We start from the raw sequence: 26,080 nt of genomic DNA on the forward strand, positions 1-26,080 counted from the left end.
ATCTCACTTTAGTTATATAAAGATGACAACCTTTTGACCCTATGCTAGGATTCCTTTTCACTGTCTCCACTGAAACAACGTAGCTAATATAGTCAGCAGCACTTAGTGTGGTAGTTGATTTAGAATAACAAGGTATAGAAACTGAGTCAAGTATTTGCCCAGATTAGATCTCAGTTGCTAGCAGAGTCAGTAGATGGTAGCAACAGGGATGTCAGTAGAATTGGCAATATTGTGTAATAACTTTCCCTTCACTGTTCCATAGGCATTTTGTGGCATTCTATATATGAAGCCACGAATGAAAATTTTTCTGCGTCAAAAGAAGGTGACTACCCAGATGATTGCCAAGAGCCTGGCCAATGTAGGATATGATATATATAAACCTACCTTCACAGTATCCTTACAACTACATGAAGCTGACCTCTTTGTTTCAGGATTAGATTTCCAAGTTGGCACAGAAAAACAGAAACCTTTCCTTTTCCAATTCAAAAATATGTGTTATAGTACAAACCCTATTTTAGGTATCTAAGGAGGTATTTCTTGAATGCCAATCTGTGTGCCAATTTTATCAGAAATCAACTAGAAATTATTAAAATAATACAGTATCCTGAGACTTTAGAGATTCTGGTTCAGTAGATTCTGAAATCTCTTTTTTTAATAAGAAATATTTATTTATTTAAATGAATAGCTAGGTTTGAGAATCTCTGCTATAAGGAATGATTCACACTGTTTGGTTTGTACTGGAATTTTGTTATATATATATTACATTGATTGAAATAAGCAAAATGTTGACTAGAACTTGTTCATCTTTTGGACATACTATGATTTTTGCTGTAACAAGTCCAGACTTATGTTGATAAAAGTTAGGAGATTGGAAATTAAAAGTTGATTTTCTAGGGTGAGATAAATCTTCAACAGATTTGACATGGATTTCTTGGTACTTCTCATATTGACAGCCACTCAGAGAAGTAATTACTCATTTTCACTTCTACCCTCCACCCCACCCCATTGCCCTGGGAATGGATTTCAGGCACTTGAGGAAATCTTAAGATGAGCTTTGGAAATTAGGTCCATCTTTGTTGATGGATTTTGGGGTCAAAAACGTCTTTGAAAGGGTGAGAGTTCATAAGCAGTTATGAAGAATTGCTCTTGTAATTTATTCTCTAGTAATAAGCTCAGCTCTTGGCCCAAGAAACATGTTCACACTCTGTTTGCTTTATCAAAGTCATTATCTAGCTTACTTTGTCTTTATTCCCCTGACCGAAAATTAGAAAATGCCATTCCCTTTTAAATAGCCATATGGTTGTTACTCATAAGCAGATTGATTTTCTCCTTTTGAAGAACACAACCCTTGTCTACTGTGAAAGATTTTTTTAAAGCCCTAAACAAACCTAACTTAACAAAGCCAGAGCTAACATTGTTATCATCTGTAGGTAAATTAGTTATAATATCACTGTATGTAGCTAGGATCTTAGTGCCATAGTTTTAACAGAGCCAGTCTAAAGTGTCTTTCAACTACTGTCTCAGGATATACCACATTTCTACCTCCAGCTTCTTTCTTCTGTGGGTTTCTACCAGGGTACCTCCTATGCATGCTTTCTGTATGTACCTGAGCTCTTCTCAACCTCCCTTCCCATTAAACTGGTTACCTTTCCCTATTAGAATTTGGGCTAAACGAATTCACTCTAGGCATGAGTAAAATGAAACTTCTAATAAAATTTCCCCTAAAGTCACTGAGGGAAAAGATTACTGATGCTGACTTATTTATTCCTCAGTTCAGTTAGCAAAGGCGTCTGCTCTCCTCTTGTCCTTTCTCCTTATTCTAATTTGGGGAATCTCCTACCCCAGTGTACTTCCACCCCATAATTTAGAATTTAAAAGTATACAACAGAAAGAATTTGACTATCTTTATCTTTAAAATGTTAACTTTATGGTGTAGAATTTTGGGTTTTTGTTTGGGGCAGTTTTGCCCTGTTTTGTTTTTTCATTGGAATAGGGTCTTATTTGAGATTTGATTTGAGCTTCTGGAGCCCAGAACATTATATGTTCTGAGCCAAACATTACTGTGTTATGTACCCACTCGTATTATGTCTTCATATCATACCTGACCCACTTGTCACATGGATTTGATGCAGGTAGCTTGTTACTTAGAGGGGGTAATGGAGATCAGTTTTTGGAAAAGTAACAAAAATAAGTTTTCATTTAACTCATTTGGACATGAAGATTTCTTAGTATTTGTTTTAATGAAAATCTCAGTTTCTCTATCTCCTTTATCTTTCTCACTCTATTACCTTGGTTTTTAAATCAAATAGGAGTTGCTAAAAACTCATAAATTATTCATGTTTTATGTATAATACTTAGTTCTCTTTGTTTTATTTATCCAAGCTTGTTAACTTCTTCCCATGAAATATATTACAACAGGACTATTTATTGTCCTTTACCTTTAAAAGTGGTTTTGTTCTTCATGGTTTTGCTTTCATTGTGTTTTGTATGATTAGCCGGACTTACCTTATTGCATGTAATTGTGTGAATCTGTGTTGTACCACGTATCTTACCTAGCAGCAAGTTAAGCAGTTAGCAAGTGTTAAGAAACGTTTTGTGATTTATGAATTTTTAGATCACTGATGGTATTTTGATATATTTTCTTATAGTCTTTTCCATGTATACATTTATAGTATATATTTTTAGATGAAACTTGTTGTTCTGAACATTTCCTAATGTTCCCAAATACTTTTCAAAGACATAATTTTAAGAGCTGCACAACAGACCATGTGGATACACCAACATTTATTTAGTCATTCCCTTATTGTCAAACATCTAAATTATTTATGTTTTTTTAGCCATTACAAATCACTGATAAATTTCTGTAACTCATAAACCTTTATGGTCTTCTCTGACTGTTTCTGTAGGATAAATTCCTGAAAGAGAATTACTTGTTCAAAGGTTAAGAATATTTTTAAAGCTGTTGCTACCGATTTTTAAAATGCCTTCTAGAAAGGTTATACCGGTTTACATACAATGGTGTTTGATGTGTTTTGCTGTAATATAGTGCAAAATTTTGTGTGCTAAAGCTCCTGGTGTTTGTCTCCTTAATGATTTTCTTCTCAGAATAAGCAGGTGAAAATAACTTTTGGGTTCTCTTGCAAGAATAATAACCAGTTTGGAGTAATGATGTATCATAACAACCGCCTCATAAAGTCTTTTGAGAAGGTGGGATGCCAGGTGAAGGTGAGTAGTTAATGCTTCTCTGTCATAGAGGCTGAAAAGAGTAGGAAAAGGATTTAAATTTTGCAAAAGGGATAGACTAATGAATGGCTTTTTACTCATCTTGAGATAGTTGTTAAATCTGATCCTAGAATTCTATGTTACCAGTGAGCTGTCTTATGTTCAAAAGCTCTTTCTACTTCTCATTCTTCATAGATGTCAATCAACCCAGGAGTTTTACTGAAGGCATTTTCTAGGTAGCTGTTAATAAGAGGTAGAATTAGAGCACCAGCAACTCTGCCATGCGTATAAGTTTATTAATGTTTGAGGTAGCTCTTTCCATTTTCTTGGGGAGACAGTAAGGCATCGTGGAAGATGTATAAAATGTAGTGGTTTATGACCAGGATTTGAGGCCTGGCTCTTCCACCTAAAAGCCATGTAATCCTGGCTACATTGTTTAATTTCTCTGAGGCTCAATTTCCTTACCTGTAAAATGGAAACAACGATAGTAATTTTACTTGCTCTGCCTACCTTACAACTTGCAGGGTTGAGAGATTTAAATGGGATAAATTATGCAAAAGTACTCTATAACTGAACTATACAAATATTACCATCATCTTAAAATTTTGATGACAACTTAAAGTAGTAATATCTTCAAGTATCCCATTCATTCCTATTTTACAGATAAGATTGCTAAAGCACAAAGAATGATAAACTGCTTTATATTACACAGTAGGACAAAGTTACATATGACCCAGGAGAGCTAGTTTTCAGCCTATATTGCTTTTCATTGTTATATCATCTTTATACAACTTGTTTGTTTGCCAGTCTAATTACACTCCGACTCAGCTCCTTCCATTAAAGTATACAAAAATGATTTTAAATCCAAACATCTCTTGTATCAACTTGTAATTAATAATACTGCAAGTCTGACTCTCTTTAGCAGTTGTTTGGTGGCATACATATATAAAAATGGTTTATTTTAATGGAGTGTGATTTATATAGCATCCTTAATTTTTTTTCAGATGGAGTTTGGTTTTAGTTCCCTAGAACAGAAGTATATAACCTTGATTTTTTTTTAGCATTGTCATTCTTTGTTCAAGTGAAATCTTCTGGCAGTCCCATAATATAAAACAGATGAAAGTGGAGGTAGTGTGGGTGAAGTAGAGATGGCTATTAATCCCTGGAAAATCCTAGGAAATCTATGGATCACAGTTTGAAAATCTCTGCCCTGTAATTTGCCAGAGGTTCCAGTTCATTGTAATACTTGCAGTCTATTGGCGTACATTCTCAGTGTTTCTCTAGATATTACTGGCCTCTCCTTGCCCGTGAACGTTATGTAACCTTTCTATTATTGTTTAGAATCAAAAGGAAGTGCCTCCAGGCAGTCAACAGTAATGTAAGTGTTGAAATTAATATTTTTCTTGTAAGCCAACTCATGGAGAAGGTGTGGGAGTAATTGGAGTCATTGAGTGCAATTTCTTAAAACCTGCCTACAACAAACAAGACTTTGAGTACACCAAGGAGTACCGGTGAGTCACTCCCAACCTGAGGTGTTTCTGATGGTTTGTTCAGATATGATTCTATTCTCTGAAACCTCTAAAATCATCTCTAAAAGCCAGCCACATAAGTTAACTGAGAATCCTTTCAAATCTATTTTCCAAGATTAGAGATAAAAGGATTTGATTTTTAAATTAAAAGCTTACTGATACATGATGTATGGAGCCCAACTGAAGTAAACCTTAACTTTAAAAATTAGGGAAAGAGCATAGGGGTTATTTAGTAAAATACTTTGGTGAAACAAAGAGCCTTGGAATTGATCTTAATGAAAAGAGATGAGTGGATCTGAAGTTATTGAATATGTTGTGGGGAAAGCAGCAGTTTGAAGTTTGTTCCGAAAGATTTCCTTGAAGCCAGTGAACAGATTGAGAGGAAAGTATTGGAGCAGCAGGAAAAACGTGTGTTTTTCCGGAAGCATCTAGATTTAATAGGTAAGACCAATAAAGAATCAGAAAGGAACTTGACATTGAGGCTGAACCAGTAAGGATATTTTTAGGAGGCAAAGAAGGGAGTTGTTAAAGCCAGGATATAATAGTTTGTTTTAAAACTTGTGGGGAGGGATGGATCATACATTCCTTCTTTCATCAAGTATTGTGAGATATCTCCTCTGTGCCAGGTATTAGGGACATAAGAATGAAAGTTAAGAATCCTTGATGCCTATGAACAAATGGGATGAGATATATGTAAATAAGAAACTTAAATACCCATAGAATAATTGCTTTAATGGGGGATGTATGCCAAATGGGAAGAAGCTTTAAATATGCCTAAAGGGATTCACAGAGCAGAATATGTTTGAGCTTAAACTTCAAGGAAAAATTGGAGTTTGCTAGGTGGATGAAGAGGGGGAGGACATTCTAAGCACAGGGAAGTATTTGAAATGGCAAAGGGTGTTCTGGGAGGATGGAGAAAGAAGGCATGAGGACATTTGGTGTCATTTTTCTAGAAATCTCAGTAGCAAATCTTTTCTTAGAGTGGGGGAAAAGTATTTCCCCAAATCTCTTTTTTTTTGTGTCCGAAACTGTAATAAAATTAGTTAAATGTTGTGCCTTAATTTATATGAAACCATAAGAATTTTAGGTTTAGTATTTGACAGAGAACTATTTGGATGACAACCCCAGATTAATTTCAAGGTAATTGGTTCTTGGTCACTCGGGCTGCTCAATGATTATAATAACTACCTGCCCTTAGTTTAAGTAAAATGGTCTTTTAAATATGAGTCTGGCACATAATGGAGATCTTTGACTAGGACTTGACTCACAAGAGTGAAAGTTTAGGAATGACATCAGTTTGACAAAAGTCTCAGAGCCAAGTCATTCTATTTCTCTTGAGTGAAAGGAATAGAGAATTTCTGGTGATTAACCAAATAGTTAAGATTTGTGAAATCCAAATGTTAGATATTAAAAATTATGTAACATCCTCTTAAGCCATCTCCACCACCCCCCAATCTAGCTTTTAAAGTTTAGAGGTATTAGATGCTTGGTTTGTGATGTTTCGTTTCAGTATGATGGGTTTGAGGTGATGGCAGGGGAACCAAATGGAGGTATTCTATAGAGAGTAGGTTTATTCAGCTAAACATATGGGACTTCTGGCTTAAGTAGCTTAATATCTGCTACACATTTTATTAAAAACAGAAAACTAGTATACTGTCCTGCATACAGAGTCTTCTGAGGGTAATAAGTGTGCATAACTCATCCCAATTCTGGCAGCATTTCCCTTTTTACTCAATTTATTTTATGTTAAATGAAAAAAGTCTTTAGTTAAAATATAAGGGAATTTGAGAGGGCGATTAGAGAAGGTTGTCTGCTATCACAAACTCATCCTAAGAGTATTTATTATACATTTCAAAACCGCTATAAGAGATACCAGCCATCATACTGCTGGAATGTCTACAAATAAATCATTTGTAATATCACTTTTAATAGTTGTAGATATCAGATTTCAGCTACAACTATCAGGGCTCAAACTTATAACATTTTTAGAGTGAATTTCAGCTGAAGAAATGCAGTCAATGCATACTAAGTGAACACCTCACTGGTACATGGCACAGTGGCTAGATTTTGTGGAGTTTTCCAGAGAAATTCGAGACATGGTTGCTGTCTTTGAGGAGCTCACAGTGTAATTGTAATGACGGATTGTCACAGACACGAAACAGTTTAGAGAGCAATAAACTTGCTCTTTGATCAATCAAAACTAAGTGGTATGGTATAGGAAGCATTCCCTGGTAGAACAGATAGGGAAGGTTTTAGGTAGAAGGTATGACTTGAGATTTGCTTAAAGGATACAGGTTTAGAAAAGGGAGGGAAGGGAATTCCAGGATGGAATTATAGCGTGAGCTAAGTGACAGCAACTCAGAGTGGGAAGAATATGAGGAGTGGGGATAAGGGGATGTAAGTAGAGTGAAGGGGAGTGAAGTCAGATGGATAGAGTATGGCCCTGTCCTAGGGCAGGGGTTGGCAAATTTTTCTGTGAAGGGGCAGGAAATAAATATTTTAAGCTTTGTGGGCCGTATGGTCTCTGTCACTACTACTCAATTCTGCTGTAGTAGGAAAGCAGCCGTAGACAATAAGTAAAGGAATGAACGGTGTCTGTGTCCAATACAATTTTGTTTACGAAAACAGGCAGTGGCCCGGATTTGCCCTACAGGCTGTAGTTTGCTGACCCCTGTCCTGGAGCCACAGTTCCCAAACTGTGTGCCAAGGTGCACATAATGAACTCACAGAGGAGCCACAGGATGTTTAAAATTTTCGAGGGGAATACAGTGATATTGACTCTTGCCTATAAGCAATAGAAATTGTTTTCTGTTGCTGTCGTAACAAATTACCACAAACTTAGTGCCTTAAGACAACACTGGTATATTGTCTTCGAGTTCTGTAGGTTAGAAGTCCATCATAGATCTCACTGGGTTAAGATCAAGGTGTTGGCAAGGCTGCATTTATTTCTGGAGGCTCTAAGGGAGAATCTGTTTCCTTGGCTTTTCCAACTTTTAGAGGCTGCCAGTACTCCTTGGCCCATGGCCCTCTTCCTCCATCCATATTCAAAGCCGTCAGTGGTGGGTTGGGTCATCACATCATAACACTCTGATGACCTTGCTTCTGTCATCACTCTCCTTCTCTGATTCTGACTCTTCTGCCTCACTCTTCCACTTTTAAGGACCCTTAATGATTATGTTGGTAATTCAAGGTAATCTCCCTATCTTAAGTTCAGCTGATGAGTAACCTTAATTCCATCTGCAACCTGATTTCCCCCTTGACATGTAATCTAATATATTCATAGGTTTCAGGGATTAGGACATAGACATCTTTGGAGGACCATTTTTCTGCTACTACAGTCTGCCCTCTGGCCCCTTAAGATCCACTTACATCACACATGCAAAATACATTTACCCCATCCCAACATCCCCAAAAGTCTCAACTCCTACAGCAGCTCAGTCTAACTCTTAATGTCATCAGCTCAGAACACCCAAATCTTCTCATCTAAACCAGGTATGGATGATACTCTGGGTCTGATGCATCTTGAGGTAAAATTCCTCTCCATCTGCAGATGTGTGTCTTTTTTTTTTTTTTTGTATTTACTCCCAAAATATAATGGTGGGACAGGCATAGGATACCAGTTATAGATGTTCCAGTTCAAACAGGGAGAAAAAATGAAGGAAAAAGGAATCACAGATTCCAAGCAATTTCCATGCTAACTCCATTAAATTTCAAGGCCTGGGAATACTCTTCTGGGGCTTTCAGCTCCACCCTCTGGATTTAAGGCTCTGTTCTCTGTCCTCATGGCTCCACCCACAGACTCATTTTTCCTTTTTTTTGAAAGGTAGCATGCATGTATTTGTAGCTGAGTAGTTTCATCAGCCTGTTTCTTAACTCTCGAGTTTTGGGGGTCTAAATGCCTTCTTTCATTTATACTCTCTCTGTCCCTTTCAGTCCAATCTAGCAGTTTTGTCCTTGTATACCATTCTCAAGAACCTTGTGGGTCTCAAGTATGTATCATGGATATTCACTCCATCAGACAAGCGACTCTTGACATGTCTTTCCTAGATAATCCTATTTCTGTTCTTGGCTTCTGCTGAGATGGTGGTGGAGATCTGATTCACGTGTTTAATCTTTTCAGAGAGCTTTTTGTGTGACTGAATACTTTGACCTTTTGATCTTCCTGAGATATTAGTGAAAGGTTGTCCAGCCACTGCCTTGGCTTTTTCTCTAGAGCATCTTTCTAAATTTTAGCATCTTTTGCAGTCTGGATAAACTGAGAATTTCCAAAATCATTAAGTCCTGGTTCCTTTTTGTTCAACAGTTCTTCCCTTAATTTATTTCTTTCCTCTCACATTTTATATAAGCAGCAAGCAACCACCAGGCCACACTTTCAACAGCCTGCTTGGAAGTCTCCTCAGCTAAATTTCCAATTTTATCATTTACAAGTTCTGCTTTCCACCTAACTGTGGGACACAATTCTGCTAAGCTTTCTGCCAGTATGTAACGGGGATCACCTTCCCTCAAGTTTTCCAATAACATGTTCCTCATTTCCTTCTGAGCCTTCACCAGCCACAATTTTAACATCCATAATTCTACTAACAGTCTGTTCACAATGATTTAGATATACTCTGAGGAAATTTGTGTTTTCTCGACCATGCTCTGCCCTTCTGAGCCCTCACCAGTGGGGTGTTTAACATCCATATTTGTACTAACAACAGTCTGTTCAAGGCAATCAGGCAATTTCTGTAATGCTCCTCCAATTCTTCCACCCTCTGCCCACTGTCCAATTCTAAAGCCACTTCCACATTTTTAGGTATTTGTTATGGTAGCACCCACTTTCAGGTAAAAAATGTTTACATTCCTCTTGATTATATCATATCTTTGTGAATCTGGGTTTTTTATGATTGCTGTGATAAAAAGCAAGTATTACCAAAAGTCAATGTTGAATAAGAAATGAGGGAAGTTGTGTCCAGTTTGACTCCAAGGTTTGAGTAGTTGTACAATATCCAACAGGCGTACCCATTCCATTATAAGTAATTGTGGCTATTTAAGATTGAAACAGAAATATTTTTAAAATATATACATATATTTTTCAAATGGACCCTAAATTTTAGTACATAAATAGTTATTAAGTTGTTTCGACATAACCGTTTAATAGTAATTGGAACCAGTACATATTTCTTTAGACCTAAGGGTGCCATGAAAAACTTGGGACACTAAAGGTACCATGAAGCGAGATAGTTTGAGAACTTCTGTCTTAGAGGGACATTGGATAGAGTAGTTGATGCTTTAGGCAATGAGAATTCATTGTGTATTCTTAAGTAGAGGGGTGACTTGAAACAATTCTATCTTAAGAATATAGTACATTACACTTATATACTGCTTTATGGCTTATAAAGTGCTCTACATGAATTATATCAGTTGATAAATCTGGAAAGAGGGTGCAGGATAGATTGAAAGAAGGATTATATGTTATTTGAGTAATCTAGGTGTGGGGTGAAGGTGTGAAATAAGAGTAGCTGTGAGAAAGGAAGTATGTGACAGATACTGAAAAAAAAGATCAAAAAGTTTGGTGAGGGCTTCCCTGGTGGTGCAGTGGTTGAGAATCTGCCTGCCAATGCAGGGGACACGGGTTCGAGCCCTGGTCTGGGAAGATCCCACATGCCGTGGAGCAACTAAGCCCGTGAGCCATGGCCACTGAGCCTGCGCTCTGGAGCCTGTGCTCCGCAACAAGAGAAGGACGCGACAGTGAGAGGCCCGCGCACCGCGATGAAGAGTGGACCCCGCTCACTGCAACTAGAGAAAGCCCTCGCACAGAAACGAAGACCCAACACAGCCAAAACTAAATAAATAAATTTATTTTAAAAATTGATGATAAATTAATAATGGGATAAGGGAAATAAAAGAGAGGAAAGTATCAAAGATCACTTCAAAGCCTCAAATTTAGTAGACTGGCATATTGACAGGATCGTTGATAGAATAATGAGGTTGGGGAAAGGAACAGTTTTGTGTAGTGGCAATGGTGGAAATTAGATTGTACGGGATTAAGACAGGAGAATGAAGAGGAGATAGTGGGTATAGACCACATACCAGGATTGGGGAAGTAAAAGGAAAGAGATTACTGGAACAGTGGAGTCAAGCCAGGTTTTTGCAAGAAGGAATGGGGTTTCAAAATACATGAGAATGGTGTCTTGATTGAGGTGGTGGTTACATGACTGTATGCATTTGTTAAAACCGATAGAACTACATGTTAAAAAGATAAATTTTACTCTATGTAAATTTCACCTCAATATTTTTTGCCCGAGTACATGAGAACAGAGGTTTATTTTTATTTTTTAAATTGAGATATAATTCACGTGCCATAAATGTCACCATTTAAAAATGTATACTTTAGTGATTTTAGTATATTCACAAAGTTGTACAACCATCACCACTATCTAATTCCAAAACATTTTCTTCACCTCAGAAAGAAGCACCTTGTCCATTAGAAGTCACTCCCCATTTCCCCTCCTCTCCAACCCCTGGTAACCACATAATCTGCTTCCTTTAGTTTTCAATTTTTTTGTGTGGTAAAATACACATAACATAAAATTTACCATCTTAACCATTTTTAAGTGTACAGTTCGGTGGTATTAAGTACATACATATTGTTATGCAACCGTCACCACCATCCAACTCCAGAACTCTTTTCATCTAGCAAAACTGAAATTCTGTACCTATTAAACAATAACTCCTCATTCCCACCTCCTCCTAGCCCCTGGCAACCACCATTCTACTTTCTGTCTCTATGAATTTGACTACTCTAAGTACCTCATAAAAGTGAAATTATACAGTATTTGTCTTTTTGTGACTGGCTTATTTCACTTAATGTAATGTCCTCAAGTTTCATCTATGATGTACATATGTCAGAATATCCTTCCTTTTTTAAGGCTGAATAATATTCTATTGTATGTATATACTACAGTTTGCTTATCCATTCATTTATCAGTGAACACTTGGATTGCTTCACCATTTTAGCTCTTGTGATTTATAGTCTATTTTGTCTGATATTTGTATAGCTACCCTTGCTCTCTTTTGGTTACTATTTACATGGAATATCCTTTCACTTTCACCCTATTTGTGTCTTTGTATCTAAAGTTAGTCTCCTGTAGACAGCATATATTTAGGTCATTTTTTTTAATTTTACCCATCACTCTGTGTCTTTTGATTGGAGAGTTTAATCCATTTACATTTAAAGCAATTACTGATAAGAAAGGACTACTGTCATTTTGCTATTTGTTTTCTATATGCCTTATAGATATTTTGTCCTTCATTTGCTGTATTACTATCTTCTTTTATGTTTAGCTGATTTTTTTTGTAGTGAAACATTTAAATTCTTCTCATTTCCTTTTGTGTATATTTTATAGCTATTTCCCTTGTGGTTACCATGGGATTACATTATCCTGTGATCAGGAGCAGCAAACAGAGATCAGAGCACAGATCCCCAATATTTGGAGGACAAGGTCTTTTTTGCCTACCCTGGCTCCTGCAAGCTGGTCTTGAAATGTGTGCACAGCTGCCTGTCACAGGGCTGGGGTAGGAGATGGGTAGCTAAGAGCTGAAATTTGCCAATCTATCATCCAAGCATTCCCCTGGAAATTACAAGTCTTCAGTAGACTCTTGAGTTCCAAATAGTTACATTAGACAGATTCTGCCAGTGTAATTGTTGTCTAGATGGGAAGGCAGATTCCTGGTGCTTCCTACTCCATCACCTTTCCAGAATCCCATGTAATCTTTTTTAAAAAGTAGATTTAAAGTAAAATTTTAAGAGAAAACAAGAAATAGTTCTTCATCTGTGACTTTAGGGAAGGATATAAACATAGAGGTAGGAACATTGGTACGTTGGAGGGGACTAAGGGTTTATAGGGGAACTCATATATGATTTAATCTTCTCTGTGTAGTCAGAATATAATTTAATATGAGTAAGGTGGAGTTAAGGAAGAATTCCTCTTAAGGAGAGAAGAGGTCTACAAAACCTTTGGGGAATTATCCGGGGAGTCAAGAGATCTAAACACTAAATTTGTAGTGTTTCAGGTGTGTACAGCTCTACATTAAGTTGTAATCCTGGGTTGTAGAATTAAATAGGAATTAGTCACTAGAAATTGGCAGTTTTTAAAAGTAAAATTCAGGTTTTCTACACATTATATTGTTTAACCCTGGGTCTGCTGTTGTTCATTTGGGAAGAGAGATAAAGGAGAAAGGGCAAGAGCCATAATTGGGGCATAGCCTCCACTAACAGCTATAGAGTAGAAGGTTGAAGGGGACTTTGTTGCCTGTTGTTGCTATAACTGCTGTGATCAGCATTTAGACAAAGAAGAACCATATAGACATTTTTAAGTTAGTGTTTGATTTGTAATAGATAGGGTGCAGTATTTGATCCTCTGCCTTTCAACTTGGTCCTCAATTGTTTACCTGTAGTCATCTGACAATTGAATAACTCCCCAACAACTTATCTGCAATTTAGTCTTCTATCATTGTCTCTAATGTCAGCTCCCCTCACCATGATTCTAAAATTTGGAGAACACAGTACTTTTTAGGACTTGTGACCATCTTACCTTTTCAACTGACTTCGTCATTTTGACATGTAATTTACAAAGGCAGTACATTCCCATCCTAGTTTCTGAAAGTGTAGATGTTCAGACCTATCCTGAATATTCTAAATTGCTGGTTTCTGTTAAATGGGAGCATCTTAAAGATTGCAGAATTATTCAACAGATTCTCAACATTGACATGTTTCTTTCTTTTTCTTTCAGGTTGACAATAAATGCCCTTGCCCAGAAGCTCAATGCTTATTGGAAGGAAAAGACCTCCCAAGAGAATTTTGAGACCTCAGCCATAGTCAGGCCAATACCGTGAGTAGTAAATTTAGAATATAAAAGTATTAGGGGTAATGTCTATGGAGCAAATGGAAGGAATGGGATAAGATGGTGCTTTTCACATAAGGAAGTTTAATTAACTAAAAATAGGAAATCACAGGTACTAATTTCATCATTCTCTAGACCTCTTCATTCTGGTTTGACACTTCTGTGATTTGGATCATAAATATGAAGAGTTTAGTACTGTCAGTTTATCCTGCAGGCAGCATGATATAGTAGAAGATGATGACCATTTAAATCAGCCACTCCTGGGTTGAAAATCTAGATCTTTTTCTTCTTTTTTATTTAATAAACAACTTGAAACTTTTATTGTATCAATATAATATCTAATGTATTACAATTGCTTTAAGGTTATAAGTTCTATAAATATTATGAATATTATTTAAAACCCTAAATAACTCACTAGTGTATTCTCTACTTTCAAATAATTAGGCAAAAATCATGAAATTAAATCATGGATAAATGTCTGTTAGTCTTTGTTTTTAGATTTTATTGAAGTATAGTTGATTTTAAATGTTGTGTTAATCTCTTCTGTACAGCAAAGTGACTGAGTTATACATATGTATATTCTTTTTCATATTCTTTTCCATTATGGTTTGTTACAAGACATTGAATATAGTTCCCTGTACTATACAGTAGGACCTTGTTGTTTATCCATCCTATACATAGTAGTTTGCCTCTGGTAATCCCAAACTCCCATTCTTTCCCTCCCCTACTCACTCCCCCTTGGCAACCACAAGTCTATTAGATCTGCTTCTTAATAGTTGGTTGAGCTTAGGTTAAGTAAGTCACTTCACCTCTCTGAATATATTAAGTTAGATGACATAACCTTTTTTGCACAGTACCTGGCATATAGTAGGCATTCCGGCGTTCAGAAATACTAGCCAATTTCCCTTCTCTTTATTACTAGCGAACATTGTTGGAACTGTACCAAGAAATTTGAGACTAGAAGTAGAGAACCCAGGATGTCAGAAAAAGATGTAGAATTTATTGAATCTAAGAGAGGAGATTACACACAGAATGGTGGATCAGGATGAAATGCCTTAGTAGGCCAGGAAAGGAGCATAATATAGAGGATAGGATGCGTAACAACATGTATACAGTCAATTATACCATCAAGACAAAGATTAGAGGTTCATTTTGGGGTAGGCACCCATGTTTTTTTAAAAATGGAAGTAATCAGGGCTTCCCTGGTGGCGCAGTGGTTGAGAGTCCGCCTGCCGATCGATGCAGGGGACACGGATTCGTGCCCCGGTCCGGGAGGATCCCACATGCCGCGGAGCGGCTGGGCCCGTGAGCCATGGCTGCTGAGCCTGCGCTTCTGGAGCCTGTGCTCCGCAACGGGAGAGGCCACAGCAGTGAGAGGCCCACGTACCACCAAAAAAAAAAAAAAAAAAAAAAAAAAAGGAAATAATCAGACAAATGTTTGATATAAAATTTTGTTTTAAATGCAACATGATTGCTGTATGAATATCACTATATCTTATTCTAAAGATCTCTACTCCTGTCCAACATCCATGGTTTTCAAAGAAATGCAAATTGAGATGCCTTTTTTTGCCTTTTAAATAAGCAGTGATTAATGCAGTGAAACAGATGTTCATATATCGCTGGAGTGTGTTTATGTATGTTATACAACCTTTTCTGTAGGCAGAATGATGATTATCTATTGAGTACTTACATGCCGGACACTGGTCTAAGTTCTTTACATGTATTTATTTAATCATCACAACAACCCTATGAGATAGACAGATGATATTATTACTTCTTTACAAATGTAGACACTGATACACTGAGAGCTTAAGTAACTTGTTCAAGATTGGATAAGTAAAAAGTGGTAGATCCACTTATGTTCAAATATAGGCAATCAGGCCCCCAAACCCAGGTTCTCAACCACGACACTCTTCTGGGAGGATGCAATGAGAATATGGCATAGCCCCTTCAACTACCTACTTATTGCAAGCACAAGCTAAAAGTCTCTCCTATCTGCCTGGATGGGAGGATCTACCATGGTCTGCATGTAACCTGAGGGAGGGATTTACCGTCTCTAATGCTTGTCCCCAAGGGAGTAATATTGGCACGCTTCTGCACGAGACTCTTCTGTGTGTGTGCACGTAAAACCAAAGCTACTGTGACCTTTCCTCTCCCCTTCCACTACGGCTGAAACTCCTTTCTCTGGCTCTAAATAAAACGGTGACTGTACAGAAATATTTAGACACCAGAGGTCAGGCCTGAGCTTAGAGTTTAGAGGTTGCAAGGCTGGAGCAGCCTGTAGCTAGGAGATAGGAAGCTATATATCCAAGAATATGTATGAATTCTCTTTGTTAAAAACAGTTTTGAACAAGAAGAGGGCATTGTATTTGAGTAGTAGACTTACGGGCACCTTTTACTTCTTTTTTATATCTTTCTGTATTTTCTATATGAGCTTATATTGCTTTTATAACTAGAAAAAAAGCACCATTTAAAATAGATAAGAAAAATATTGAACTAAGGCATAAAAGAATCATACCACTCTATTGAAATGTCTAGTATACTAAAGAGCAGTGTAAATGTAACATACACAAAATCTTTTAGTCTAAATTACATGTTTTTCAAATTGGCCCTAGGTGTCCCTCTACCCTCTTTCTGTCTTTTCTCCAGCCTTCGCCTTTCCCACCCTGGTCTGCCTTTCACATATTAGATGCTGACTACTTCTATTATATAATGATCATCTCCTCTTACAGAGAAACAAATTTACTCTAAGGTGTAGGTGACTGGGTTACACTTCCTAGAGGAGATGGGAGTGGGCATGTGTTTTAAGAGTAGAACTCTGGAAGAATTTTCTCTTCATAACTTAACCCAGTTGTTGAACTGGAGCCACCATTTCTAGTTACGAAATTTAATCAAATTTATGTTACTTTTTTTTTTTTTTTTTTTGCCGTACATGGGCCTCTCACTGTTGTGGCCTCTTCCGTTGCGGAGCACAGGCTCCGGACGCGCAGGCTCAGCGGCCATGGCTCACGGGCCCAGCCGCTCCGCGGCATGTGGGATCCTCCCGGACCGGGGCACGAACCCGTGTCCCCTGCATCAGCAGGCGGACTCTCAACCACTGCGCCACCAGGGAAACCCAAATTTATGTTACTTTTTAAGGTTAACTTTGGGAATATCAACCTAATATTGATTTTGATTTAAGTATGAACAAAGACTTCTTGAAAGGAAAATAAAAAAGGGAGGACTAGGGAGCCTGCAGGGAAAAGGGGGAGTCATTTTAATGACGGTGCTTCAATGACTCTCACAAATGCATTTCAAATCTATCACGGGATTGGATAGAAGCAAATAAAATGATTCTATCGGTCTTATTTTTTAGTAATATTGTAATATATATAAAACTTTTTGCTGATTAATAAATTTTAAAGTTATCCTTTTGTTTGCTTAAGGATAAGATTCCAAGGTAAGTACTATGGACCTCTGTAATATGGTAGCTCACCATGTTAAAACTTGCTACTAGTTTTCATATCCATATCTGGTCTAGTCCTGTCATTATTTTATCTGTGAAGTTTAAGATATATACATTTTAGACACCTGGATGATAACATTTCTAACACATTTCATATATAAAATCATGCTCTTTCATTTTTAGGTTATGCTTTTCTAATGTAAGACAGAGTACAGAGCTAGGATATACACAGTCATACTTCTGTTTTCCTTCATTCAGGAAGATTCCTGACCAGACATGGGTACAGTGTGATGAGTGTCTTAAATGGAGGAAGCTTCCTGGCAAGGTTGATCCATCTACATTACCTGCAAGATGGTTTTGTTACTATAATTCCCATCCAAAGTACAGGTAAGGTTAAGACTCAGTATTATGTCAGAGAGAACTCCTGATTTGTCTCTGTATCCTAAAACACTTTTCATCTCAAGTCCACACTCTTCACCCTGGCATTCAAGCCCCTATGCTAACTGGTCCCACTCTACCTATTCATTGTATCTTAACACAAACCTTCTGCTTTAGCAGGCCTGTGGCTTCACTCTTCCCCACACATGCCATACGTATTCCCATCTCCATGACTTGATACTGTCATTCCACTTGCTTACAGTGACTTTCTGTATTCCATCTGCCTATCTAAATCATATCCGTCTGGTAAGCTTAAGTATTTTGTGTGATACTTCTCCAGTTGACAGTAGTTTACAGTTATTTTACTCTGGCTTCCTGTGGTATTTAATTCTTCACATTTGTTCACGTACTGTTTGAATTTTTTGGATGTTTTTCATATATATATACTTGGGCCCTTCAAGAGATTATAAATTATTTGAGAACAAGGGATTTACATTTCAGGCTGAGTTGACAGTTTTCTTCATATGCTTCCTATACTTGCATCTGTTGTAGTACCTATTGTACATTCAATGCAGGTTGTTTACATGTTTGTCTTTCTAATATACCATGTGTTTCTTGAAGCAGCTAACATCTAGATAGTGCCTGTCATATCCATGGGTATTCATTTCAATTTAACAAATATTTTTTATATGACTTAGTCACATATGTTGATAATAACTCAGTTTGCTTCAGTTCAGCTGTGACTTTCTTAACTTTTTTCTGCAGAATAAATGCTGATAGAAAAAAGGTACTAAACCAGAGTATGCTTTTTAGAAAAAAATTTTTTAAATGGAGGAAATTAAATAAACAAAGTCCAGGTCTGTAATGAGCAAGCATTTCCCCGTAGTCTCCAGGTGTGCCTAAGTACCTCCTAGGGTTGTGTGATTAAAATGTAGGACTGAGGGCTTCCCTGGTGGCGCAGTGGTTGAGAGTCCGCCTGCCGATGCAGGGGACACAGGTTCGTGCCCCGGTCCGGGAAGATCCCACATGCCGCGGAGCGGCTGGGCCCGTGAGCCATGGCCACTGGGCCTGCGCGTCCGGAGCCTGTGCTCCGCAACGGGAGAGGCCACAACAGTGAGAGGCCCGCATACCGCAAAAAAAAAAAAAAAGAAAGTAGGCCTGAGTGCTTAGAAGTCTCATTTTTGAATCCTGTATATGCTATCAGTCTATACTTAGTCCAGGAGACATAGCCTTCCAGGACACTTTGTGCCCTAATAAAATGGGTATAACATAGGGTTTCCAATTATTATTAATTTTTGTTTATTTCTAGGATTGCTTTTGTCCATTGAGTACATTTTCTAGTACTCCTTTCAGCTTTTACTCCTAAAATTCTCTTCCTCGTGCTTTACATCTAGTCTTTTCATTTATAGAATTCTCTTTTTCGTCTCTTTGCTGGTCTCTGTTCTGTCCCTTTTACAATGTCAGCTCCTAGTCTCTTCTTGCTGCTCTCTATCATAGCCTCTGATTTTCCTCTTCAGGTATCATCACATAGTCTAGGGATGCTCCTGCTTCTAGATGGCACCTTGGGAATTACTTTCTTAGTACACGAGGCAAAAGACCTCGGTTCTAGTCTCAGCAATATTCTCTTTGTATGGAACCTCAAGCAAGTCTCTCTTGTGCTTGAACTTCACTGTGTAGAACTAGAGATTATGCTTCAGTACTTTGAGTGTCTTGGGAGAATGGTGATATATACACCAAAAATAATAATATGATATGCCTTGAAAAGAGAATTGCTACATGTTATCCTGCACACAGGTTTTGTAATGTGGGTGGAATCTGAACTCTGTAATGTTAGAGGGGGGTTAACCTGCCTTGTCATAGTCGTGAGGAAAGTTAAGGGTAACAGTGAAGGGCACATTTTGTTTCTGAAAGATGATTTCTTCTCTGTACTGCAGGAGGTGCTCTGTTCCAGAGGAACAAGAACTCATTGATGAAGACCTGTACTTGAGCAAAGCTAAGAAACAGTTGAGTATACCCGAGGTGGTGCTCTATATCGTACGGTAGAGGAGCCTGACCCTTCCTAATAGGACAGGGGAATTTTGAGAAGAGAGATGATTTTTTTTAAATGATTTCCCTATTCACCTCTCTGGTCTTCCAGTTCTTTATTCTTTCTAGTCATCTCCTGAATGTCTCAACTAGTGATTGACTTTACCCTCTCTCCCTCTTCCCCCCACCTTTTGATAGGGCATTTGAAATCCCTCTTCAGTAGCAGAGTTCAGGAAGGAACACTTAGTTACTCAACAAGGCTCACACTATTTCTAGTTTAGAAGGAACATTATAACCTAAGTCTATAATTGGTAATCCATTTCAGACTGAGAAATTTCATGAGTGAACTAAATATCCCTTTTATCTTCTCCTAGAGATCAAACTGTTGAGAAGAAGAAGGTACCAGTGGAAAGTGAGAGCCACCAGGTGAGAGACAGTCCACCCTCTTGCTTTTCTTACACAAAATTTTCCCCAACAGAGGACATAGGTTGAAGGAAGCAGCACTCTTGAAAGCTGCATAGCAATAACAAACCAGTTGTTCTGGTGGTCTTTTTTTTCACTGGATCTTTTGATTTTGCTTTGATCTGCTGTTACTGATGTTCAGATCACCAAAAATAGAAAAGCCAAATCATTTATTGTCCAGATTTGGATTCAGTACTGATTCTGGACAGTGTGAATATCACATTCGGTGTCACAGAATATTCAGGGTTATGTTCCATCCTCATACAGGCTGCTCCTGTTGAGTGTCTGGTTTTCCTCAGTCTCCTTTCTTCCAGGATTCAGGGGTGATTCCTTTCTCCTTCCTCTTGGGAAGAAGGGGTGGTTCTTTGTGCCCCTCCCCATCCCTGCTTTCAGGCTGGCTGGCTTTATAAAGACTCTGCTGTTTTGAATTTTCAGGAGCACTGTCTCTCGGACATGGTTGCCCAGCTCCGGACGCTGAAGGGTGCAATAAGGTTGGCCGTCCTTTCAGGGACACTCCTTTCCTGACAGCCACCATAGCACCCATATATCTTCCCCACCCAACCTTGCCTTTCTGCATGATTTTCCTCTTGACCCTCTTTCCCAGAGATACCTGCTAGTAGCATGTTAGATTCACCTTCCTCCCACTCAGTCAGGGTAGGTCAGACTGGTGAGGATAGAGGCAATTAAATACTAATTCTTCCTCTGATAGCCTTCCAAGACCCAGGTGTATTAATAAACAGGTTGCATACCCTCATGTCTTGGCTTAATAGTCTGATCTAGAGATTGGGAGATTTCCTGGGACCGCCCTGTCCTCATTCAGTTTACCTCCCCTTTATACTCCTTCACCTTCATCATTCATACTATCTTCATAAGCTGGCTCTCCCACAAGATCCCAGATGCATGTCTCTGTGTGTGTGCAATACGAATATATATTAGTCTCTCGCATGCATTTCTCCAAGACCAGCACAGACCCTTGCTGCAGTGCTTATTCCCTTCATCCCTTCCCTCATCAGAGAGCTCAGAGGAGTGAAAACCCAGCCTTAAACTGGGTCACGAGAGAGAATTAGACAGTGACTAGGGGGCCTGGGTTTGTGTTGCGGATGGGATGACTCTAGGAGCCAATAAGTGAGTTGGGGAGGTCTGTTGGTGTCCAGTTGATAAGGTTATAACTGAACGTGCCTGGGGTCAGTGTTCTAGTGTACATTACTGCGCGCTGTTTGTTTTGTGTAGGAAACAGTTTGTTTTTATTTGGCCAAGTGTTCTTTCCTAGCATCAGAAGGATTGACTCATCCTTTGGTATTTAGTTTGAAATTGGGATTTTTTATGAGTTCTTTCTTTCTTTGCTAGGTATTCACTAATCCACTCAAGATCCCTTCTATTCAAGATATGGACGACTTGAATAATAAGACGATTGAATATGAGGGAATTGATAGCCCTAGCCGGCTTTCATCTGTTGGAGAAGAAAGCAGAACACCTTCTCTTCAACTTAAGCCTCTGGATTCCAGTGTTTTTCAGTTTTCCAGGTGGGTAAAAAAACAGACTCTCTTCAGTAATAAGCCTCAGGGTTTTTTTTCCTATAAAATAAATTGGTATGGTTATAATGTTTATGTTTTTCCTAAGGCCTGGCATGGAATTCAGAAGGAGAAACACCATTTTGGGTTGATAGAATTGCATGTTGCATGTATCCCCCATTTTTCAGCATTATAACTGTCATGTCAAGTTTGTCGATCTTTTTTTTTTTTTTACTTTTTGGAGGTGATCATCATCTGACAAATGCTCTTTTATGGATTATGTATTCACATTATGTTGGGAATTGTGTAAGTGAAATAATGGACATGAAAACCCTTTGAAAAGCATAATGTACTATACAAATGTAAGGTAACATTACATAGATAAGCATTATTTCTTTCCTTAAGTTTAGGAATATTGAAATCCTGTGCAGCCCCGTAGGCCTAGCACATGTTGGCCACATATAAAAATAAGTATCAGAAGTTTGTGCCATTAGGTAAGCCTTCTAGTTCATTGTTTCCTAGGGTAAATTTTTAGTATAAGTTTAGTCTTAGGATTTACTTGTTCATCTTCTAGCACCTTATCAATATTATTTTGTTAGTCTTTACAACAGAAATTTTCTTAAACATCAGGAATATTTGAAGCACTAAAAGGTATGACTGCCCCTATGCTGCCATGAGACTGGAACTCAGGACTGCTATTTATGACTTGCTTTCTCCTCGCCACTGTGCTTCTCACTTCGGGCAGGGCCAAGCCATAGGGAAGGTACAGAGTTGTTCTCTAACAGTAGAAACTTCTATAGTCCTCAATAATATGACTGTTAAATAGTAGGTTGTGAAGTTTTCATTAACCCTTTTCCGTTTGGATATTTTCCTAACATACTGTAGGAAAAAAACAGTGGAATATATAATAGGGTAAAAATGATTCCTGCCCCCGCCCCTGCCAAAGTTACTGATTCCTTTCCTTCTTTCTTCTTAGGTGGGTCTTTTCAGCTTCTTATACCTAGACAAACATCTCTTTATGTGTGCAAGTCCCCTCTTCAGTGATTCTTCCACAGTTAAGCCGTGTAGATACTGAAGGAACCCCATGTCACCCCGAGCATGAACAAAAAGTCTCAAGAAGAAGTAAACTGTTAGGAGAAAAACTAGTAGAACTCTAAAGGAATTAAGTGAGAATCTGTATGAAAGCATCAAGAATAGTGCCTTGGAAGAGAGTAGGTACTCAGTAACTAATGGTTGAATCGAGTCATATTGAAGGAGCTATTTCTGAGATAGAACTATGCAACAAGGGAGTAAGAAATATAGCCTAGTCGGTCTCAGGGATTTGAGTCTAATTCTACTGTTTCCATCCACAGTTTTCCAACTCCCCTTTTTGGTTGGGAGGGGTGTACAGTAAAGTGCTGTGTTTTTTCAAAGCACATTGTTACCTCTCTACCTCGATCTCCTTGAGATGGTCATGTATCAGAATTGCCACTGGAGTATCAGGGTGTCATTGCTCTTGAAGGCTGTCCTTTTCCTACTGTGACCACTTTTCCTTTCTCTTCAGTGTTTCTTTTGGTACTGTCTAGTGAATTTTGGTAACCTGGAGGAGAAAACAAATGCTAACCTATGTATGTGTGTATTTTATGAGTGCAGTATGGCAGTACATCCATTGGGTGGCATACTTCATCAGTCTTAATTAGGATTTCTATATGAGTCTTTATAGAACTGCTGTATCCAGAGTTGGGTTTTGGCTCTGGAGGACAGGCAAAGTACTGTGACTATTTACGTGTAATTTTAATTCGAGAATAGTGTTCTTTCAAGAGATATGTGATAATCGATGCTGCTAATGTCATATATTTTATGTAAGGTCAGTAAATGATATGTCGTTTCAAGCTACACATATAGGGGGATTCAAATTTTATAGAGGAAAATTAAGGTGCCCAAGAGTTTAATAAAATATACAAGGTTTTCTGTTAAAACCATGTTAAGGGAATAATAAGTTTAGTCCAGGGTTGCAAAAGTCTCCTTCGTTATCAAAACCTGAAGCTGGTAAGGGTCCTTGGGTCATGTAGTACAGCTCTTTAACTCTAGATAAAATAAAGCCTACACCATCCAAGCATGTTTTAAAAATTTCTAGTGGAGTAGGTTATAAGACCTAGAAGGTGTTCCAGAGGTGTCATTGGAAACAGCTCTGTGAGTCTCACGAATCTAGCAAGGGGAGGGGAAGACCTGCAATAAAGAGTAAGTTTAGCTAGTATGTAAGCAAGCATAACCTTTGAGGGGAAGACAGCTTATATCTGTTAAAGGGAATAGTCCCCTTTCTGTTCATTCATTCTACATACATTTGAGTGCTTACTATATGAAAGCAGTGCTCTAAGGCAGTGATGGAATCAAAGATGAAGGAGCTTATGGTACTCAGAGTTATATATGTAAGCATCCCTGGTACATGCTAGGTTTCATATGAGTGGTATAAACTAAGGTCTAAAGTAGCCATAAGCATACAGACAAAGGTGAGAATTAGTGGCTGTAATTTATTTAGATATTTAGAGAACCTTTGAGTAAGCTATATGTCAAAGGCTAATTATTTCATGTTTTAAAAAGATAACCCAAAAAAATCCAAATTACATCGTAATGGTGGAAGGAGAGGAGGGAGACATTGTAATATAGTTAAAGGAATATTTGAAACAACAAACATGAGGTAGAAATAGAAAAACAGTTTTGCAAATGAATAAGATTGATTCAAGAGCCAGTATTAACATTTTAAAATATGATCTTTGAGAAAGACTTCCAGAATGGCAAAATGAGTAGTGTGATGAACTCTTTCACCAACAAGTACCCATTTAACTGGAAAAAAATATTAAACAAAACAAAGCAATCATTCCTAGTTCCTAGAAATTGTCCTAGGGGCATACAGCAAGTACAGAAACATTCATTCAAGAAAATCTATTAAATCTCAGAAAGAACAGCAAGAGTCTTTGGCATTCGCCTGCTCTCATCCCCCTCCAAGCTATGTAACTACTCAAGAAGCTCTAATCCAGGTAGGTGTGGTCAAGAAGTTGGGGGCTCCCTCTCTTCCTAGCTCCTAGTCTAGAGCTATGGTTTCACCTGGGGGGTTAGGCCTCTGACATTTCTCATATCCCCCAGGTCTGTCTTGCGGGAGCTCTATTCCAAGCAGAATCAAGAGGACTGGGTCTCTCTTCCCCCACCCAGCCCCCATTCAAAGCGTGGAAGCACTCACCCAGGGACAGCATGCTGACAATCCTGGACTCCTATTGCTCCAGCCCTAGCTTACTTATAGGGCAGAGTTTCATGCCAGAAGGAGCAAGCCAAAAACCATCCCAGCACCCATTTGTAAAGAAAAGTTTTCCCTCTTAGAGAGTGGACCACTCACTGTCCCTGCCATCAGCTCTTGCACAGTGGCACAGAGGTTCTGCTTAGGGAGAACTGACTTTGTGTGGAACAGATCATGAAGAATTCCATTCCTAAGGGCATTGTCACAAACAATGGAAATCTTAGTGGCGAACAATTAAAAGGGCACTCGAAGCTCCTTGATGCAAGTTACAACAAGCAAAATGGCTGCATAATCATAAGTTTGGTAACAGAGAGAATCAAGCAAAAAGATAGCCAAGAAGAGCACTCCTGGGATCATAGTCAACCCTGGCGGTTAGGAAGGCTGTGCATAAGCACAAGACCGCACTCATTCAGGACACAAGGTGGACTTGAATGCAGTCCCCAAGCCTCACACAGATCAAACAACAGAGAGCAGGAGCCTCACTGGTAGTAGGGACTTAAGCACAACCTCTAATCAACCACTGGATGAACAGTAAGCTACTCTGACCCAGGGGTCAGAGGTGATTGGAGAGGGAAAATCCAAGCTACTACTACCTGGCTGAATGTGGGGTAGAAACATGAATTCCTTGAACTGTGATAGCAGCCTCCAAGCCACACATATATCCAGTGGTAAAGGGTAAAAATCTAACTGGCTAAGAGGGCTTAATTATAACCTTTGGCCTATGCTGACTCAGGGTAACTCCTAGATTGCCAGGTAAAAGATAAAAATCAAGAATAAATCTGAGCAGAATACTCAGCATACTACTGGGGAAACAAATTTCATAGAGTCACTTCAGCCAAGTCACTGAGAAAACAACCCAGCAAACAGTGGCGACAACCACTCAGGGAAGTGGGAGTTGCTATACTGTTATTATCTAAAATATCAATTGTCAACAAAAAATTATGAGACATGCAAAGAAACAGGAAAGTGTGACCTGTACATAGGGGTAGGGGGAAAGCAGGTAATAGAAACTGCTCCTAAAGAGACCCAGATGTTGGATTTAGCAAACAAACACTTCAAAGCAGCCATTATAAATATGTTCAGAGAACTAAAGGAGACCATGTTTCATCAAGTGCAGAATATTAATAAAGGGACAGAATTTATTTTTTGAAAGAACCAAATGGAAATTCTTGAGGTGAAACGTGTAATAACTAATGTGAACATTTCACTAAAGGGACTCAGCAGCACATTAGGGTTGGCAGGAGAATCAGCAAACTTGAAGATACAGCAATTATAGATTATGCTGTCTGAAGAATAGAGAGAAAAAAGAATGAAGAAAAATGAAAAGAGCCTCAGAAAAATGTAGGACACCA

At 38.3% G+C, this 26,080-nt stretch overlaps 1 protein-coding gene across 3 annotated transcripts in view; it reads left to right on the plus strand.

Annotated features, from left to right (window-relative positions):
- MORC4 (MORC family CW-type zinc finger 4) overlaps nucleotides 1-26,080 on the plus strand; it is a 50,718-nt gene that overhangs the window by 15,841 nt on the left and 8,797 nt on the right. For all 3 annotated transcript variants that reach the window (XM_019949553.3, XM_019949554.3, XM_073799426.1), the window contains 8 exons: nucleotides 263-391; nucleotides 3,106-3,225; nucleotides 4,633-4,733; nucleotides 13,526-13,624; nucleotides 17,340-17,468; nucleotides 19,394-19,462; nucleotides 19,859-19,910; nucleotides 21,294-21,469. In XM_019949553.3, the coding sequence (XP_019805112.2) occupies nucleotides 263-391; nucleotides 3,106-3,225; nucleotides 4,633-4,733; nucleotides 13,526-13,624; nucleotides 17,340-17,468; nucleotides 19,394-19,462; nucleotides 19,859-19,910; nucleotides 21,294-21,469 (875 nt within the window). The remainder of the gene's footprint in view (nucleotides 1-262; nucleotides 392-3,105; nucleotides 3,226-4,632; nucleotides 4,734-13,525; nucleotides 13,625-17,339; nucleotides 17,469-19,393; nucleotides 19,463-19,858; nucleotides 19,911-21,293; nucleotides 21,470-26,080) is intronic.

Source organism: Tursiops truncatus, chromosome X (genome assembly GCF_011762595.2).
Source record: "Tursiops truncatus isolate mTurTru1 chromosome X, mTurTru1.mat.Y, whole genome shotgun sequence".
Classification (NCBI taxonomy): Eukaryota; Metazoa; Chordata; class Mammalia; order Artiodactyla; family Delphinidae; genus Tursiops; species Tursiops truncatus.